This window comes from Sinocyclocheilus grahami, unplaced genomic scaffold, assembly GCF_001515645.1.
Source record: "Sinocyclocheilus grahami isolate Dianchi unplaced genomic scaffold, SAMN03320097.WGS_v1.1 scaffold326.1, whole genome shotgun sequence".
Lineage (NCBI taxonomy): Eukaryota > Metazoa > Chordata > Actinopteri > Cypriniformes > Cyprinidae > Sinocyclocheilus > Sinocyclocheilus grahami.
In genome coordinates, this window is record NW_015505505.1 from 983,288 (window position 1) to 1,003,477 (window position 20,190).

At 35.6% G+C, this 20,190-nt stretch overlaps 2 protein-coding genes across 2 annotated transcripts; one reads left to right on the forward strand and one right to left on the reverse strand.

Annotated features, from left to right (window-relative positions):
* The first annotated feature begins 9,671 nt into the window (after positions 1–9,671).
* med9 (mediator complex subunit 9) lies at positions 9,672–10,407 on the forward strand. The gene is made up of 2 exons (XM_016294911.1): positions 9,672–9,784; positions 9,966–10,407. The coding sequence occupies exons 1-2, from the start codon at positions 9,681–9,683 to the stop codon at positions 10,183–10,185; spliced, it is 324 nt and encodes a 107-aa protein (XP_016150397.1). The 5' UTR covers positions 9,672–9,680; the 3' UTR covers positions 10,186–10,407.
* A 1,336-nt stretch (positions 10,408–11,743) lies between these two features.
* LOC107602420 (dexamethasone-induced Ras-related protein 1-like) lies at positions 11,744–14,128 on the reverse strand. The gene is made up of 2 exons (XM_016294912.1): positions 13,737–14,128; positions 11,744–13,646 (listed from the first exon to the last, which is right to left on the reverse strand). Exons 1-2 carry the CDS (start codon positions 14,005–14,007, stop codon positions 13,120–13,122), a joined length of 798 nt encoding a protein of 265 aa, XP_016150398.1. The 5' UTR covers positions 14,008–14,128; the 3' UTR covers positions 11,744–13,119.
* Positions 14,129–20,190: the final 6,062 nt, after the last annotated feature.

Consider the following 20,190-nt stretch of genomic DNA (forward strand, 5'->3'; position numbering starts at 1 on the left):
ACCCACCTACATATACACACACACACACACACACACACACACACACAGCTGATTTTCTCTTCCACTGTCTAGAGGAACAGATAAACATGTGCAACCACAATGCTCACTGTCACACATGCCAAAAAATATCCATCACTGCACAGATTCATGAAAATAATAACATGCACACACTCCCACATAACCACAGACAGACAGACAGTATTGTCACGTTTAACCATGATGGTTTCTCCTCAGTAACACTTTACATTAAGGTTTAAATCATTAACATTAGTTAACTACATTAAGTTAACATGAACTAACAAAGAACAGTATGTCTAAATCATTTATTTAAATCAAAAGTTGTATTTGTTAAAATTAATGGTAACACTTTACAATAAGGCCCCTTTTGTTAACATTATCATGAAATAACAGCGATTTTTAAAAAAATATAAAAATACTGTTACACTTAACAGTTTGTAAAGAAATATGGATCAGCAAAGAAACAGAAAGCAAACTGAGAACATTAATAAAAGAGGCACGCAATGAAACAGTAAACAAGACTTCAGAAAATCTGAAAGCACCCGCGGAAATGCTTCGGTTTTGCATTTTTATTCTTGAAAAGATTAAATGTTTCATAAAAAAAATCTAATGATATTTTAATATACATTTTTACAATATTTATTAATCTTTGTTAATTAGTTAAAATACAATTGTTAATGGTTTGTTCATGTTAGGTCACAACGGTAACACTTTACAGTAAGGTCATATTTGTTCATGTTAACTGACTAATTAAATATCAATGAACAATTCATTTGTTACAGTAATTATTCATGTTAATTAGCTAAGAAAAATGTTAGCTCAGGTCCATTAAATAAAATTAACAGATACAACTTTTGATTTTAATAATGCAATAAATGTGAAAAGTAAAATTAATTAAAAAGAATGCTTTAGAATTATTTTTCATGGAAATTAACTAATGTAAAGAATTCTCATTATTGCATTTTTTTTTTTGCATTATACATTGCAGCAAAAACACATTGCACATAGACACTATGCATGAGGTTGGAAACACATTTTCTTGATTTGTGCTCATATTTACTTATGTGTAATAAATCAGCAAATTAAGCATGTATTCTTCTGCTGGCTCTTAAACCTGACCTACTACAAACACAGCTTTAAGAACAGTCTACATATCAGCCACTCCCGTGACTCGTTTATTCAATTTCTATTGCTTTGTAGATGCAGCAAAAGTCTATCAGCACAGCATGAGAAAGTTAACTATGCTCAAAGTGGTTGGTTATGTTCAGGTTAGCACACTAACATACAGTGCTACTGTTTCTGTAGTACATTGTAGGTAAACTGCACAGTTTGCAATTTTTTAATGCATGCAATACTTGGATGACTGACTACATTTGCTGAACATTATATCCAAGAATGCAATACGTTCTGTTTGGCTTTCTATTTCTGGAAATGTAAATGATTACAGCCATGGCTTTTAACATCTTTTTGATTACTTAAACTGACAATAGTCACAAAAATCATTGTAAATGTATTAATGTTGTCAAATTTGAACACATAATAATGCATTTTTAAAATTAAAGTTGTATCTGTTAACATTAGTTAATGCACTGTGAACTAACATGAACAATTTTTATTAACTAACATTAACAAATGCTGTAAAACACATATTGCTCATTGTTGCATGAACAAATGAGAGTTATAGTTAAAGATTTTTAATATTTTAAAACTGTTACGTAAAGAACTATTTAAGATCCTCGATCAAAACAGGAATCATGGCTGAAATTCAATTCATATGAACATATGAAAAATTAATCTTTTCGATAATAAAAATGCAAAACCGATGCATTTTCGCGGGTGCTTTCAGACTTTGTGAAGTCTGTTTCATTGCGTGCCTCATTGATTAATGTTCTCAATTTGCTTCCCGCTCCTTTGCTAATCCATCTTCCTTTACAAACTCTTATGTAACACTGTAACTGCTAGTTTCCTTCGATTGCTGTCTCCACGTGGAGGGTCCAGAAACGTGTGTCGGAAGACCGGACTGATTGAAATGGACCTCCTTTGATGGTATCACAAATAAATTGGATCATTTCATGCTATATTTGTATTTGTTTGTCAAGTCGTGTTGCATCAGTAGGAAGGGCTGCACGTCTAAACACTATTATTAAGCTATAAATACCATGCCAAACTAAAAATAGGCCTACTGAGCATTATTAAATGAGCATTGTTTAGACACACGGTGCACAGATCAGCCTTGCCACCACGTGAATGAATCCTCAAGGCAGATGACGTCAACAACAATAATTTTATATCAAGGATGATGTGTTTTTGAGAGGAGAGAGGGGACTTGTACAAGCGAAAGAGAGCGGGGGAAGAATACGAGCAAGTCGCTCGATGTGACTCATGTATCCGGACTATGTCAAATGATGTGACTTGCCAACCAATTCAGTCCCATTTTAGTCACAGCGCACAATCTTTCCCGGAGCACTTATATGAAGTCAACAGACGTCTACATTCCACCTCGCATAAACAAGAATTATTGCTTTTCTGTATGCTTAATGCGCAGCACAGATGGATGTTTCGAACAGTGTCACATTGACTTGCACGTCAGTCTTTGACATAGCAGAAGAATTCAAGTCCTCTCAACCTCTTTCTCCTACGCTTAAAAAAACGTGGTCATCCAGAAAGCATTCGGAGGTTGTCATATTGGAAATAAATGCTGTTTTTAAAAGGATAGTTCACCCAAAAATGAAACTGTGATGAAAATGTGCTCACGCTCAGGCCATCTCAGATGTAGATGACTTTGTTTCTTCATCAGGTTTGGAGAAATGTAGCACTGCATCAGTGTCTCAGCAATGGATGCTCTGCAGTGAATGGGTGCCGTCAGAATGAGAGCTGATAAAAACATCACAATAATCCACAAGTAATCCACAGCACTCCAGTTTACTGTATTTTTTATTTTAAAAAATGCATCATCGGTGAGCAGAAGAGACTTTTGAATGGTTGTGTAATTTAAGAATTTCAACACAGTATGACAAGTTAATATGCTTTAATAATAAAGCCTGTCTTGTTCTTTATATCTGGCACAATGATAAAAAAACAAAAAACACACTGGTGTGCTTTTTTTTGGTGGAGCAATTCTCACTATTAATTAGCATGCATATTACTAGCATATTGGCTATTTATTAGTGCTTATTAAGCACATATTCTGCATGACCATATTCTACATCCCTAATCAATACTTAAACTTAACAACTACTACTAAGCAGTAAAAATAAAGTGAAATACTTTGTATTTTCACTAGTATTCTGACTGCATTCACTGTAAAATTAAAACGGAAAATACACAATTAAAAACGAATCCAAAATATTCACTGTAAAAAAAAATGATGTTGCAATTAGTGAACTTAAGATAACTTAACTATCCAACTTAACAAAACTAAAGTTAACTAAACTTATCATTTTAAGTCAGGCACAAACATTTTTTTAAGTTGAAACAACACATTTTTACTTAATCTAATGTTGAGTATACCCTAACCCTAACCCATTTTTTACAGTGTAAAAACTACTACTAATAATTATTAATAAAAACTAATAGTGATACTAAACTATCACCACAATGAAATCTATGCCTTTCTCAAATATTAGTCAAGAAATCCGTGAAAGAATCCATGCATATCTACACTAGAATCATCACTGAAATACATGCTGGTCTCAGCTGGGTTTTTAAGAGGGCAGCAGGAAAGTTTGGTGCCCAGATCAGACCAGTAAGTGCCAAAAGAGAGGAAAAGTTGGCTTTGGAGAGTATATAACATACCAGTAACATAATAACAGTTTAAGCTGAACTGTAAGAATGATCATCTCAACCTCACGTACGTTAGTGACGTGATCAGACTAAATCAATACAGTAAAAAAGCATCTGTCATGACTCAAACGTCTTTATTCAGTGGAGCTTTTATGTATTTGATGTATTTCTCCAGTGCATTTGGAGATGCATATGTGGAATATTCCTCACATTAAGCCACTAAAGTGTATCTGTGACATTTACAGCAGATCTAGAAACTATGAGCGGCTCGTCTCTTTAGTGATGCTGTGAATGGACTGCGCTTTCTGTCACAAATACTAGATACATTTACATTTGCATTCATGCATTTAGCAGACGCTTTTATCCAAAGCCACTTACAAAAGAGGAACATAGCAATTCGTCAAACAATCTATATTAGTCGTAATACACAATGCCAGGTTCATTAGACAGCTAGATGATATATATATATATATATAATGTATTTGTCTAATGAACCTGGAATAAATAAAATAAATGAAATAAAAACGATGGACCATACATGTTCTCAATTCACCTGCTGTTAATATATATTTTCTGCTTTTATTTTCATTTTAAAGTAATTTTGGTGTGTGCTTTTATAAAAAAAAATGTGTTTTTTTATAATATGTATGTATATTTTATTATTCTTCTTCTTTTTATTTTATTTATTTATTTAGTTAATTAGTTATTACATCATGTTAAATTAAATGAAAACGGAAAAAATGTTGTCTTTGCAACTAACTGATGTAAAATAAGTTAAATAATTAAAATTAAAAAAGTAAAATAAGTTTTTATGGTTTTAGTTTTGGTTTTAAAGGATTAGTTCACTTCCAGAATAAAAATGTCCTGATAATTTACTCGGCTGGGATTGTGTGGCGCCCTTTGAAGCTGCACTGAAACTGAAATTTGTTCACAGTGTGCCGTTTCGGTGCATGTCTCTTTAAATGCTAATGAGCTACTCACTCCGCCCCTCTCTGCTCCGTGGGGCGTCGACACAAGACACCTGAATATATCCGTATATAGCTCAGAGGCGGTCTTATTCAAATAGCTAGCTATCTATGTAGAAACCAGCTGCGGATTGAAACAGCTCGCCGGATGAGAGTTTCAAACAAACTGGCTGCGTGTTTTCTTTTCAGCTTTTCTGAGCTGGAAGATACGCCAGAAACCTGACTGAATGCTAAAAAGCTAAAAAAGTGACAATTTCATCCGATGTCCCCTTCAAGTATAATAACCTTGAACAACAGGAGGGTTAAATGCACGACAGAGATTTGAGGTCCGGGTTTTAAACTCCCTCTTTTGCAGGTTGGTCGATGATTGACAGGTGCCATTAATGGTCACTAATGTGGTCACCAAGTTGAGCTGAGCTGTCAACAGCTAGTTTCTGATTAAGGCAGACCACAGCTTTCTTGGACCTAAAGTGTCAGGAAGCGGATGCTGCAAAACCACTGAAGTGTGAAACCGCACAGATAGAACATTTCATAAGCAGCCGGAGAAAAAAAGCTCAGTGAACAACTTGTTTCCTCCTCGTTTCTGTCACAACCTGACCTAGAATTCAGGCCACACTCGAAACGGTTAAGCCGAGCACACGTGATGGACTTTTTGGCCATGTGTTTCTAACACATTCCACATATTGCACTCAATTATTTATATGCTTCAAAATCCTTTTGTGTTGCATAACAGTCATTTTCCAATAAACAGATACTCGAGGTTTCCAGAGTTCCTAATGACTGTGAAATATTCCAGGAGATTTGTCTCGGGGGGTTTCAACGGAACAGAGCTTCCCAAAGTCTCTCCCTCCGAACAAAAGATCAGCGCTTTTATTTTCATTTTAAAGTAATTTTGGTGTGTGCTTTTATAAAAAAAAATGTGTTTTTTTATAATATGTATGTATATTTTATTATTCTTCTTCTTTTTATTTTATTTATTTATTTAGTTAATTAGTTATTACATCAAGTTAAATTAAATGAAAACGGAAAAAATGTTGTCTTTGCAACTAACTGATGTAAAATAAGTTAAATAATTAAAATTAAAAAAGTAAAATAAGTTTTTATGGTTTTAGTTTTGGTTTTAAAGGATTAGTTCACTTCCAGAATAAAAATGTCCTGATAATTTACTCGGCTGGGATTGTGTGGCGCCCTTTGAAGCTGCACTGAAACTGAAATTTGTTCACAGTGTGCCGTTTCGGTGCATGTCTCTTTAAATGCTAATGAGCTACTCACTCCGCCCCTCTCTGCTCCGTGGGGCGTCGACACAAGACACCTGAATATATCCGTATATAGCTCAGAGGCGGTCTTATTCAAATAGCTAGCTATCTATGTAGAAACCAGCTGCGGATTGAAACAGCTCGCCGGATGAGAGTTTCAAACAAACTGGCTGCGTGTTTTCTTTTCAGCTTTTCTGAGCTGGAAGATACGCCAGAAACCTGACTGAATGCTAAAAAGCTAAAAAAGTGACAATTTCATCCGATGTCCCCTTCAAGTATAATAACCTTGAACAACAGGAGGGTTAAATGCACGACAGAGATTTGAGGTCCGGGTTTTAAACTCCCTCTTTTGCAGGTTGGTCGATGATTGACAGGTGCCATTAATGGTCACTAATGTGGTCACCAAGTTGAGCTGAGCTGTCAACAGCTAGTTTCTGATTAAGGCAGACCACAGCTTTCTTGGACCTAAAGTGTCAGGAAGCGGATGCTGCAAAACCACTGAAGTGTGAAACCGCACAGATAGAACATTTCATAAGCAGCCGGAGAAAAAAAGCTCAGTGAACAACTTGTTTCCTCCTCGTTTCTGTCACAACCTGACCTAGAATTCAGGCCACACTCGAAACGGTTAAGCCGAGCACACGTGATGGACTTTTTGGCCATGTGTTTCTAACACATTCCACATATTGCACTCAATTATTTATATGCTTCAAAATCCTTTTGTGTTGCATAACAGTCATTTTCCAATAAACAGATACTCGAGGTTTCCAGAGTTCCTAATGACTGTGAAATATTCCAGGAGATTTGTCTCGGGGGGTTTCAACGGAACAGAGCTTCCCAAAGTCTCTCCCTCCGAACAAAAGATCAGCGTGATGTGGCAATCTAGGCGTGAACTCCAGTGTCATTGAAGTTAAAAGAGAAGGACGATATGAGAACAGTACGGTCTGTATCCTCACCTATAATGTGACTTACACGTCCTGGAAGGACACATGGCTGAACTCGGTCCGTATCACTGTTGCCAAACTATTTGAAAAACTGTGCAGGGTTCAGTATTTTCAATTGACAACAAAAAAAGTAATTCTTTTTCTTTAGAAACAGTAAACAATATGTGTTTACATGATGTTTGTGTGAAAATATCACTTGCTAAACTTGTCTTTGTAAAGATATATTCAACTTTATAATAGATATGAGAAACGTATGTAATGGATGAAAACTTAAAAAAACAGAAATAAACCAGAGTTTTAAGATCAAATGGGGGTCGAACTGGACCGCATTACAAGAGCTGTGTTATTTTATCATTGAGACACTATTCATTTTTATTATTTTGAATTCGTTTTTATTTTTATATTTTCTGTTTTCATTTTGATTTCAGTTAAAAAATAAATTAGTGTAATTTTTAGTGTCTGTTTTAAAAGTTTTAGTTTTTACCTTTTTAGCTGGAGTATAATCATTTTTTTTATTTTTTAATGTCTATATAGTTTTAGGTTTTTTTTTGTCATTTTGTCATTTTTATTCGTTTTTAATGCCTGTTTAAATAAAATGTTTTATTGTTTTTTTTCTGTGTGTGTAATTTGGCCATTTTTATTGTTTTTATATTGTTTTTAAAAAGTTTTAGTTTTGTTGTGTGTAATTTTGTCATTTGTATTAGTTTTAATGTCTATATAGCTTTTAAAAAGTTTTATTTTTTATTTTTTGTGTGTGTAATTTTCTCATTTTTATTGTTTCTTAAGGTAGTTTTAAAGTTCTAGTTTTTAATTTTGTTTAGTGTCATTTTGTAATTTTGTTAGTTTTTTTAAATGTCTGTATAGCTTTTAAAAAGTTCCCGTTTTATTTTTGTCATTTTTTTTCTCACCCAAAAGTGAAATTTTACTTGCCAGCCTTGTCTGTGTAAAGAATAAACATATATTCAAACTTTATAAAGCAGAGATATAAAAAAAATGTCGTCATGACCGTGCAATGCCATGAATCCTAAACCCCTAAATGTCTGTAAAAATGATCTTTTCTGCTTTTACATTCTGAAAAAATGGCCACGTTCACTTCCATTGTAACTTTGATTTATGATTGTTCTACTTCTTTCTTTTTTCTTTGTTAAAGAAAATAAGTAAAGTTATTATTTGTAACACAAAAACACACTTCAACGATCTTATAAAACATGAATCATCATAATATGTGACCCAGCGTATGATGTACATGTTTTCATCATCTCAATGGCATGATTATTGATTGAAGTATTGATTGTGCTTTTCTCCAGTATGGATCAGACAGAATATTGCAATGAGGAAGCGGGATTGGCAAACAATGTGCTTCCATCAAAACATCCTGTTAATGACAAGCCAGTGTGTGCACAGTGTGAGAAATAATGGAGGAGGCCTGTCATTAATGAATAATAACTGATGATGGACCACGTGCTCCGAGGGTTTGCTAACCGTCAGATCAGAACAATCACGCTGTTCAAGCAGTCAGAGACGAACAAACACAGCAACACCTTACTGTGAGCTGACAGGATATACACACACACAGAGACACAGACACACACACAGAGAGACACAGACACACACACACACACACACACACACAGAGACACAGACACACACACCCACACACACACACACAGAGACACAGACACACACACCCACACACACACACACAGAGACACAGACACACACACCCACACACACACACACAGAGACACAGACACACACACATGAATAAAATCCCAATTTATACTCTATAATAATTAATAATATAAATGTGTAAAATATACTTTGGAAAATATTCAGTTTCCGTGACATTAATACATCTTTGTACTGCAGGACCGTATTGTTTTGTGTTATTTATTGATTTATTATTTGAATTAAATTTTTTAAGTTAGTTTAACATTTTTATATATGTATGCATTTCAATGTTTTTTTTTCTGTAAACTTTCCCAGGATGAAGAGAAACACTTAAAAATAAAATAAAATAAAATAAAATAAAATAAAATACAAAAAACAAAATACAAAATATTAAAATAAAATAAAATAATGAAATAAAATAAAATAAAATAAATAATAAAATAAAATAATAAAATAAAATAAGCAAATAAAATAAAATAAAATAAAACAATAAAAAAATAAATAAATAAATAAAATACAAAATACAAACATTTAATAAAAAAAAAAAAAATAAAAAAAAATATATATATATATAATATAAATATGGACAGATAAATGGATAGATAATTTTCTAGAGAGATATATAATTGTTTTGTAAAGCTGATAAAAACAAAGGCATCATTACAGAAGAAACGGTCCTGTTTCTGTTCTGTAACACTGGCTCTGCTCTTTTAAATAATGCTGTTAAAATCTTGTGCTTGCTTGGAAAAGGTCTAAAGTTACAGCTTCTAAACCACATTTGATTGTATTTCGCTCTGGGTTTAAAAGCGTAGCTACATAACAGCTAGAGAAAACAGAAAAGCAGTTAAAACATATCAGATTATTGAGCCATCTGCTTTTTCTATTGTCTTTTCTTTATTTTTTATTCTGATGTTTTCTTTGTGTCTACTCTAAAACTGTAACAGTCTGTTTTACAAAAGCCAAATGCTACTTGCAAAAATGTAATTAAAAACAAAAACAGAAAAAACATCATGACGTTGTTTACGCAGAAACGCGGGCGCGCGTTGATGACGCAGAAACCCCTCGACGAAAACATGGCGGCTGCTGAACCGGTGCTAGAGGAGGCTGAAGATTATTCCTTTTTACCTATTATTCACGACATCATAAAATGGTAAGACGTAGTTATTCTTTTCTTTTATGTTTCAAGGCACAGCATGCAGGAATATTTCGCCGTGTTCTGTCACGTGTCAGTACGTGTTAGCATCGGGTCTGTGTGTAAACAACAACAACAACAGCAGCAGCAGCAGCAGCCGCTCGGTTTTAACGTCCTGTCTGCACTCACCCGTCAACAGCATGGACAAAGACGGTCCAGACGTGCACCAGGAGCTGAACAAGCTGAAGACGAAGCTCCAGGAGGCTCGGGAGCAGATCTCGGCGATGCCGGGGGTCGACACGAGTCCCGCGCTGCAGGAGAGCAACCTGCGCAGCCTCCGAGAGCAGGTCCGGACCAAGAACCAGCTTCTGCAGAAATACAAGAGCCTGTGCATGTTTGACATCCCCAAACCCTCCTGAGACGCTCTGCGGAGGAACCATGGCCGTGCTGCTGCGTCTAACCAACCAACCCACCCACTTATAGTTGTAAAAGTGCTGTATTTTTTATAATTTCTCTAAAGTGTGTACTTTGGTGAATGTTGCTTGTTACTAGAGAACGGATTCTGTATACCCTGCCTTTGTCATAGTTTGTGCATTCAATTAAATTACTTCTTTTTCTGCATGCATTTAAACATGAAGTCTTATTGAATGTGCTTGGGTGACCTGAAACAGCATCAGGGTCTTAATCAAGCCATTGTTAATTAGTGAAATGACAAGCAAGTTTGCTTGAGGTCAACGAGAGACTATTATTAAGCATCCTAGAAGGCGTTTTCAGTAATTGTGCAGGTTTAAAGCATACATCTGGAATATTTTACCAGTTATCTGCAAGCTTTCTGATTAAACTGTTAACAATTATTTGTAATGTTCTCGGAGGCAATGCTGAGGCTTCATTCCAAGCATAGATTAGTTCATTTCAAGCCGTTTTTGCTTGTGCACAACAATAGTGTGAGAATCCTAGAAGGTATTTTTATATTTTTCTGCTGATTTAAAGCGTGTACACTACCAGTCAAAAGTGTTTGAATAGTAAGATTTTTTTTTATTTCTCTTCTGCTCACAAAGCCTGCATTTATTTGATCCAAAATGCAGCAAACGCAGTAAAATTGTGAAATATCATTACAGTTTAAAACGTCTGTTTTCTATGTGTATATGTGTTAAACAGTAATGTATTCCTGTGATGTGCAGCTGTATTTTCAGCATCATTCCTCCAGTCTTCAGTGTCACATGATCTTCAGAAATCAGTATAATATGCTGATCTGCTCCTCGAGAAACTATTATTATTATTATGATGTTGAAAACAGCGGAGTAGATTTTTTTCAGGATTCACAGATGAATAGAAAGTTCAGAAGAACAGCATTTATCTGAAATAGAAATCTTTTGTAACATTATAAATGTCTTTATCATCTCTTTTGATCAATTTAAAGCATCCTTGCTAAATAAAAGTATTAATTTCTATAATTTAGAATAGATTAAATTCTAACATAACCCCCCCCCCCCACACAAAAAATAGTGGTATAGTGTATAATGTTACAAAAGCTTTTTATTTCAGATAAATGCCGATCTTTGGATCTTTCTGTTCATCAAAGACTCCTGGAATAGATTAAATTCTAACATAACCCCCCCCCCCACACAAAAAATAGTGGTATAGTGTATAATGTTACAAAAGCTTTTTATTTCAGATAAATGCCGATCTTTGGATCTTTCTGTTCATCAAAGACTCCTGAAAAAAATTTACTCAACTGTTTTAAATAATAATAATAATAAATGTTTTTTGAGCAGCATATTATAGTGATTTCTGAAGATCATGTGACGCTGAAGACTGGAGGAATGATGCTGAAAATACAGCTGCGCATCACAGAAATACATTACAGTTTAACACAGATTCACATAGAAACAGCTGTTTTACATTATAATAATATTTAGACATTTTTACTGTGTTTTTGATCAGATAAATACAGCCTTGCTGAGCAGAAGAGACTTCTTTAAAAAAATCTTACTTTTCAAAATCCTTTGACTGGTAGTGTAGCTGGAACATGTATACTCGAAATAGGGTTTATAGTTTATAAAACCATATTTAATCCCCCTTTTATAGACAATTTTGGAGCCTGATTCCAAGCCAAAATAGATTAGTCAATTACAAGTCATGTTTTCTTGGCGTCAAGCGTGTCCACAGCATACGACTCATGTTTGAGCTTCCTAGAAGGCAGTTTCATAGTATTCTGCAGTTTTCAAACATATATCTGAACTATTTAGACTCTAAATTAATTTGAGCTGCAATCCTGGACGAAACCATGTTTTTAATGTGTTCAGAGAGAGTTTTGGTTCCTAAGATGTCATTGATACATTAATTGATGTGTATACAACAAAAGACAATAGTTTGAGAATCCTAGAGGGTATTTTCAAATTATTCTGCCGTTTTAATGGATATGATCTGAATATGTGTGATGGACTGTATCTGCAAGCTTTGAGACGGATCATGAAACTGTTTGCAATGTGCTCAGAGAAGCCTCATTACAAGCCAGAAGAGCTCAGTACAGATGAGAATAGTTTGAGCTTCCTAGAAGGTGTTTTCAGATTATTGTTCAGTTTTAAAGGTTATATCTGGAACATGCATGCTCAATAGAGTTTAGCTGCAAGCTTTCAGATAATATGAAGATATGAAACCATAAATATATATTTTATTTGCTCATGCCATAATAGATCAAGGAGGCGTCAAGTGTGCACACATATAAACGACAATAGTTTGAGCATCCTAGAAGTTATTTTCACATTATTCTGCAGTTTCAAAGCATGCATACGCTAGATTTAGCTACTGGTTTGCAGTTTTAAATGTGTGAGCACATAAAGAAGTGTCGTGTACATCAGCGCGCACTGCTGAAAAGTAACGAGGAAACATGCATATTCTTGAGAAATTCTTTTATTTCTGTTTTCCACGTGTCAAATCCAACAATAATCACATAGAAGAATAAACATACATTCATTGACAATAAATTGCAATAAAACGTTGATTTCTTTGTGATCAAATCTAACCCAGACAAATGTAAACCGCTGACATTGCTCCCCGTTCAGAAAGGCATATGTTCTAAGAAAGCACATTTGAAGCATGGAGTTGATAAGCCACATCACAGAGCGCTCGGACTGAACAGAACTGAGTCGGTGTTCTGTACAGGAGATCTCGCGAGCATGACATGCGCTTCCACGTCGCGAGGTGAGCGCTCAAGCCGATGACTTCTACCGCCGGTGCGAACGCGATCCATTCGGAGTCACCGCAACAGGCACAACTCCCTCAGCCGAGACTGCAGCGAGACGGCCGCATCCCATAGTAATGACCGCAGCAGCGCTGGAAGCGCCTCGGGTTTAGCTGATAACGCATCTCTCTTTGTCCTTCGCCTGTGCGCCTCCTATCGCCTTCTCTTTGATGTACATCAAGTCACTATGCACGCTCGGACGGCGCGCAAAGGGCGCAACAATGCCGTACGCGTCGCCGTCCTTGATCTTCTTGTTTCGGAGGGACTTCTTGTGCAGAATGTCGCAGAACTGCACGGACACCTTGCGATGGAGGTCCGGGCTCATCTCGTTGGGCAGTTTGGCGAGAGCAAAAAGTCTCTGGAACATCTGGTCCACGTTAGTGTTCTTCTTGGCGGAGATCTCGAAGTAGGCGCACTGCTCGTCGCCGGCGATCAGCTGCTCGATCTCCTCGCGCTGAACCTCGCGGCAGAACTCGCGGTCGCCCTTGTTCCCGCAGATGACCAACGGGACGTCCACGTTCTCTTTGGTCTTGTTTTTAAGGCAGGACTTGGTCTCGAAGATCTGCTGCTTGAGCCGCTGGACCTCACAAAACGACTCGCGGTTGTCCAGACTGAACACCAGGATGAAAACATCACCTGCGGCCAAAAGAATAAAGAGAGAGATTAGAAATCGAGTCTGGTATACTGTTGAGTCAAAGATGCACCGGTTCATAATCTGACATTTACCTGTGAGAATGGATAGCCTCCTCATAGCTGGGAACGGATGGTTTCCCGAAGTATCCAAAATGTCCAGCTGGTACACATCTCCTTTAATGCTGTAGAGTTTCCTGTGGAAGTCCTCGATGGTCGGCGTGTACTGCTCCTCGAAGCGTCCGTTCAAGAAGCGAGACACTATCGCCGTCTTGCCAACTTTGGTGGATCCGAGAATGACCATCCTGTAGCAGTTTTTCGCCGGGATGTCAAACTCGCTCTCCGAGGGACTCATTTTCTTAATCATGTTTCTGTGGTGTGTGAGTGGTTTGAGCCGGACTGGTGAAGATCAGCGCGCTGTGGCTCTCTCAAGCGTCGAGAGCGGCTTTTTAAACGCGTCTGCGCTCCGCCTCCGGAACGCGTCACCGCGGGACAGGTGTTGACCGAGCGACGCGTCAGTTCGTGTGGATGAGGTCCGTGCATTCGGGTGCAGCTAATGCCAGGAAATGTACTGAGAGGAAAAGTACTTTCACATCGTGTATCAAACTCCTTACTGTACATTATTTATTTATTTAAAACAATATGTCATACGTATAGGCCTGTACTGTAAAATATAATTTCTATTATTTACTAGGTAAAACTCGCCTAATAATTGATGAGTTCACAGAACTGTACATTTCTTTTTATTGCTCAGTTATGTATACAGTGGAGTGCTTTATGATAATATTTACTTCACGTCATTATACTCGGACTGAGTGTTTGTATGCGTAACACTGTGCTCTGTCTTTGTGTTATTAATGACTACATTACTGGAGAAGCCCATTTTGATGAACTATGGGATTTTTTTTATTTTTTATTGTAGGCTACCTGTTATTTATCACTACATTTCTCAGTAGCAATTGAGATTTTATCGCGTAAATAGGTTGTTTATTAACATTAGGCCTATAATTAATTGAAATACTTGCAGTAAAATTCTGGTAAGTTCTAGCTGTGTTTTTAACCTTAAATGCAACAGTGTGTCTTAATGAATTGAATGCGTTAATGATGCACACTGGTTTGTTAATGTTTATACTTGACCACAAAGTTGGGAACGGAAAGAGACGCGTCGTTTGCAACATTAGTCGTAAGTGTTTAACAGCTCCTGGACGTGTGAGGAACAAGTAAATAAAAATACACAAGTCAGTTCACTGTGGTTCTGCTGGAGTTCATGATTTATTTTGCAGGCTGCAGTGTTTTATGCAGAAGCGCACGAGCGTGCGTCTCCGCGCAGCGGCGCTAGCGTTCATCTGAGCGCGCTCTAGAAAGCTTGATTCTGATTGGCTGACAGACAGTCTGAGGTGTTGATTATTGTGCTGTTTAATGTTTGATGATTGTGTTATTTCACATATGCATCTGCTTACACATGCCATCAATTGTTTCTGCTTCTTTTTCTTTTTTGATTCAGAGATTCAGTGCTCTTTCAGAAGAGCCACTTATGCATTTCCTTATATTAATATTTATGCATTAAATTATTTTGTATTCTTTCTTCATTTCATGTTTATAAAGCTATGCGTTATAAGACAAGCAATGGTGCCCCAAAGATGAAAGTTGCAAAACAAATGTCAGCGTGAAATGACAATTTGATGAGTTTTCTCTAGAGCAGCGGAAAGCACGGGTGATCATAATGAGATTTTCTTTGAAACAGGAGCCACACAAAACCTGGTTTGGAAATGCACACAGCCTCAGCTCATTACAGGAGAGAAACAAAAGTGTCTACACATATATAATAAACTGAGCAGCAAATCAGCATATTAGAATGATTTCTGAAGATCATGTGACACTGAAGACTGGAGTAATGATGCTGAAAATACAGATTTGATCACAGAAATATATTACATTTTACAATATACTCAAATAGAACATTGTTATTTTAAATTGTAATAATATTTCAGAATTGTACAACATTTTTTAAGCACATAAATGCAGCCCAGGTAAGCAGAAGAGACTTCTTTAAAAACAGAAAGAGAAAAAAAAGCTGTTTGCATTATTTTCATATAAGTCAGCATGGAAAATAACGAGTAGAATGATAAGTCTAACACACTTCATCTTCATCAAAATCTAAACTGTGCTTAAACTTAATGCACATTATTTCTGAGTATCATTATATTAAAATCCTTCTCTATACACATTGGTGTAATAGATTTAAACGTGTCAAGTGTTTGCGAGTTAATGCGCTTAACAAACACATTGTAATTGAGTTTCAAATTGCTCTTTCCAGGAATTTGACTTGTTAAGAGCTCTTAAGGTCTGAATTAGGGTAATGACTAATTAAATTATGTTTTATAAACAAAGTTTGGGAGGAGCACGTTCAAATGATCTACCCAGTCAGCTTGAGAGGAGGCATATATATATATATATATATATATATATATATATACATACACACACTACCGGTCAAAAGTGTGGGATCAGAACGATTTTTAATGTTTTTTACAGGAGTCTCATCAAGGCTGCATTTATTTGATCAAAAATACAGGAAAATTTTAATATTGTGAAATGTTATTATGATGTAAAATAAAGTTTTTTTATTTTAATATACATTAAAATGTAATTTATTCCTGTGATCAAAGCTGTATTTTCAGCATCATTACTCCAGTCTTCAGTGTCACATGATCTTCAGAAATCATTATAATATTCTGCTTTATTATCTGTTGTGCTGCTTAATATTTTTTTGGAAACTGTGATACTTTTTTCCAGGATTCTTTGATTACTAAAAAGTTAAAAAGAAGAGCATTTATTTAAAATAGAAATATTTTCTAACAATAAACACTACTGTTCAAAAGTTTGGGGTCAGTAAATTTATATTCTTTCTTTTTTTTTTAAGAAATTAAAACTTTTATTCAGCAAGGATGTGTTAAATTGATCAGAAGTGATAGCAAAGATTTATATTGTTAAAAAATATTTATATTTTGAATAAATGCTGTTCTTTTTAACTTTTTATTCATCAAAGAATCTTGAAAAAGTATCGCAGTTTCCAAAAAAAAAAAAAATATTTTGCAGCACAACATTGATAATTCTAATAATAAATCAGCATATTATACTGATTTCTGAAGGATCATGTGATCATGTAGACTGGAGTAATGATGCTGATGGAAATTTAGCTTTGCATCACAGAAATAAATTATATTTTAAAGGATATTAAAATAGAAACCATTATTTTATATTGTAATAACATTTTGCAAGATTACTGTTTTTTTCTGTATTTTTGATCAAATAAATGCATCCTTGATGAGCAGAAGAGACTTCTTTAGAAACATTACAACTCTTACTGATCCCAAACTTTTGACCGGTAGTGTGTATATATATATATATATATATATATTCATAGCCGACTCATCTATGTTCCTCGACAGTTTTCCGCATCCCTCCACCAGCCCATCTCCTCACTCTTGGCTTGATCCTATTCCCAGCTAGGGGCACGGCAGGAGTACTCTGGGTTCGGGCCAAATTTCTGAGCTTGGAGCCATCTCCCCTCGGACAGCACGCCAAACATGCATAACCTTTACTCTGTCTGATCATGTGTAAGTGTGAACTCCTGAAATGAGTATATGAGCCCTGCAATTAAAGCTGTGTTAGCGGCGGCCCTTATTCCCACAGTCTGCATAATCAAACCTTCAGCCCTGACATTTATAATAACCCAGAGAGGCTTGTTTGTTTGTGTGTATGCATGTATGCATGTCTGTCAGCTGCCAGTGTTTTTTAATCCATAGGAGCTCGTTAGAGAACATGGGTGAGGTGTGCGTAAAGAGAGAGAGATGAATGCAAGGAAAAAGAACGAGTGCAAGAAAGTTGCAGAGAAAAGAATGCAATGCAACTGACCTTAACGTCTATAAAACTGTCTAAAGAAAAGCAGTTCAATAAGGTTCATTAGTTAACTACTTTAGTTCACATGAACTAAGAACGAACAATACTTCTACAGCATTTATTAATCTTAGCTAATGTTAATTTTAACATTTAATAATGCATTATTAAAATCAAAAGTTGTGCTTGTTAACATTAGTTAAAGCACCGTGAATTAACATGAACTAACAGTGAATGACTGTATTTTCATTAACTAACATTAACAAAGATTAATAATACTGTAATAAATGTATTGTTCATTGTTTGTTTATGTAAGTAAATACATTAACTAACATTAACTAATGGAATCTTATTGCAAAGTGTTACCCAATTCTGTTTTTGTAACATTCATTTCTTCTTTTTTCAATGTAATTTATTAGTTTAGCTTGTCAGTACATTCAGCAGCAGTACAGTTTAACCATATTTCATAGACAAAGTAATTCTGAAATTACATATAAAGATGTACTTAAGTCCTATTTAAGTGGGCCAGTAAGCACTTCAACTAACTGCATTTAATATACATTTAAACTATATTCATTTAATTGTAAATAACATGCAAGGAAGTGCATTCAGTTCACACGCAAGAATATTATTTCTGTAATAAATGCTCTTTTTAAAAGTATGCTTATGTGTACTGCTTTTTCAAAAGGGTACGTTACACAAAACACGCCAGCTGTTCTCACTTTATTGCCACGATTTGTAAGCGAGCGAAGGTTATGCTAATAACGATAATCCAGTGAACTGTTCATTAAACTTTTTTTTTTTTTGACCGATTCATTTTAAAAACAGCTAATTTCTCTGTGAATCTGCACTGGTTTTGCTGTACGCCTCTTTTTGTGTGAAGACAATGCAATATATAGGTTTTGGGTTTTCATTTGCAGTGTCTGGTCATTTTAACTCTTTCACAGCTCGGGTAAAATCTGATTGTTTTGCTGTGGTGTCGGAGATTCTGATTCACTTCTATTCTGTATCTACACACTCTTCTGAGCTGAGTGATGAGGACGCCTCAAAGGACAAATATTATCGGTACATTAACTAAACAGAACTGCAACACAGGAAGAGAAAAGTGATTAAGGCATAAATTAAAGAAGAAACAAAGCTGAAAACTGCTCGAGCGGCTCTGGCAGGAAACCCAATAATAGCAGCTGTAAATATAATTGCATGCAAACGGATATATTATGGTTAGATAGGGATCTATTTTTTCTATTAATAAGTTAATAAAACTAATTATTGGCACATGGATTGATTACTTTGTTTTGAAAACACAGTCTGGTCTTGAGCTGGTATTATGTAACGTCTGCATGTGTAATATATTCTTTGAGAGATTGTCAAGCAGAGATAGGATGTCAGCGATGCAGTGCAGGGTTCAAGACTGATTGTGTTATCATACTGACGACATCAAATATCAGACGGTCATGGGATCCTTTATGGCTTCAGCAACCCCAAAATCACTGAGAGACTCTTCTTACGTAAGAGTAGACCATTGGCCTGGTCAAGGGGTCAAGGATTGAGCGGTTAAGATGGTCTGTTAACCCCTTGTTGGTGAATGCTTTAAAGGAATAGTTCACCCATAAATGAAAAATTGCTGAGAATGTGCTCACCCTTTCTTCATCAGGTTTGTAGAAATGTAGCATTGCATCAGTGTCTCAGCAATGGATGCTCTTTCATCTACATCTCAGATGGCCTGAGGATGAGCACATTTTCAGCAAGTGTTATTTATTATTATTCCTTTAACCACTGCTGTAAACTACATGTATAAAATAGAAACAATTCTTGCAACACAGTCTGAACACATTTCTGTGTAAATCTATTCCAAGTATAAGCGTAAACAACATAAGCATGGAAAAACCATACTTCATACACATTGCTGCTATAGATGTAAATGGGTCAAGTGTTTCAGATTTAATGGTCTTAACAAATACACCATAATTTAAAATGTTTTGTTTACTGATGCATTTGATGCTGCCTTGTATGGAAAAATTGTTTTAGCAGAAATTTGTTCTGCACGTGTTGCATGACTAAAGCTCAATGTACGATGTTAGATTAGGAGTGGTGTTTTTTGGGATCTGCACCATTAGAGATGGAAAGATAAAGGAAGAAGAATGTGTACATAGTGAAAGAACAGGATGTGTTCATTTATTTCACCTCTGGAAGGACAACATGCATCCTCAAATGAAACCGATCAAAGTACATTCACATGAATCAAATGGACCCTAAAACAGCTGATTTCAGACTGGACGAGCTTCAGGAATGAATCTAGGAAATAAAAACAATTGCTTCCTTTATGTTTATGAGAGGTGATGCCATTAAAGAGCAGACTACACATTACAAAACGCTGGATATTTGACTGCTAGAGTTGAAGATTGTCATTGCATTCACAGTCGGCCTTTCATTTAAAAGAAAAGCTTAAAGCTTACACGAATGTGCAATTTGCAGCTGTGCTCTTTAACTTTATACTATCAGTATGTGTGACCCTGGAGCACAAAACCAGTCTTAAGTGTCAATTTTTTGAAATTGAGATGTATACATCATACATGAATAAATCATCTTTCCATTGATGTATGGTTTGTTAGGAGAGGACAATATTTGGCTGAGATACAACTATTTGAAA

Bases quoted from the DNA above. Each gene is read 5' to 3' on its own strand.
- med9 (XM_016294911.1), top strand. From the start codon at position 9,681: ATGACGCAGAAACCCCTCGACGAAAACATGGCGGCTGCTGAACCGGTG. The intron at 9,785-9,965 runs GTAAGACGTAGT...ACCCGTCAACAG, and splicing joins ATTCACGACATCATAAAATG to CATGGACAAAGACGGTCCAG.
- LOC107602420 (XM_016294912.1), bottom strand. From the start codon at position 14,007: ATGATTAAGAAAATGAGTCCCTCGGAGAGCGAGTTTGACATCCCGGCG. The intron at 13,647-13,736 runs GTAAATGTCAGA...TTTTGGCCGCAG, and splicing joins GAGGCTATCCATTCTCACAG to GTGATGTTTTCATCCTGGTG.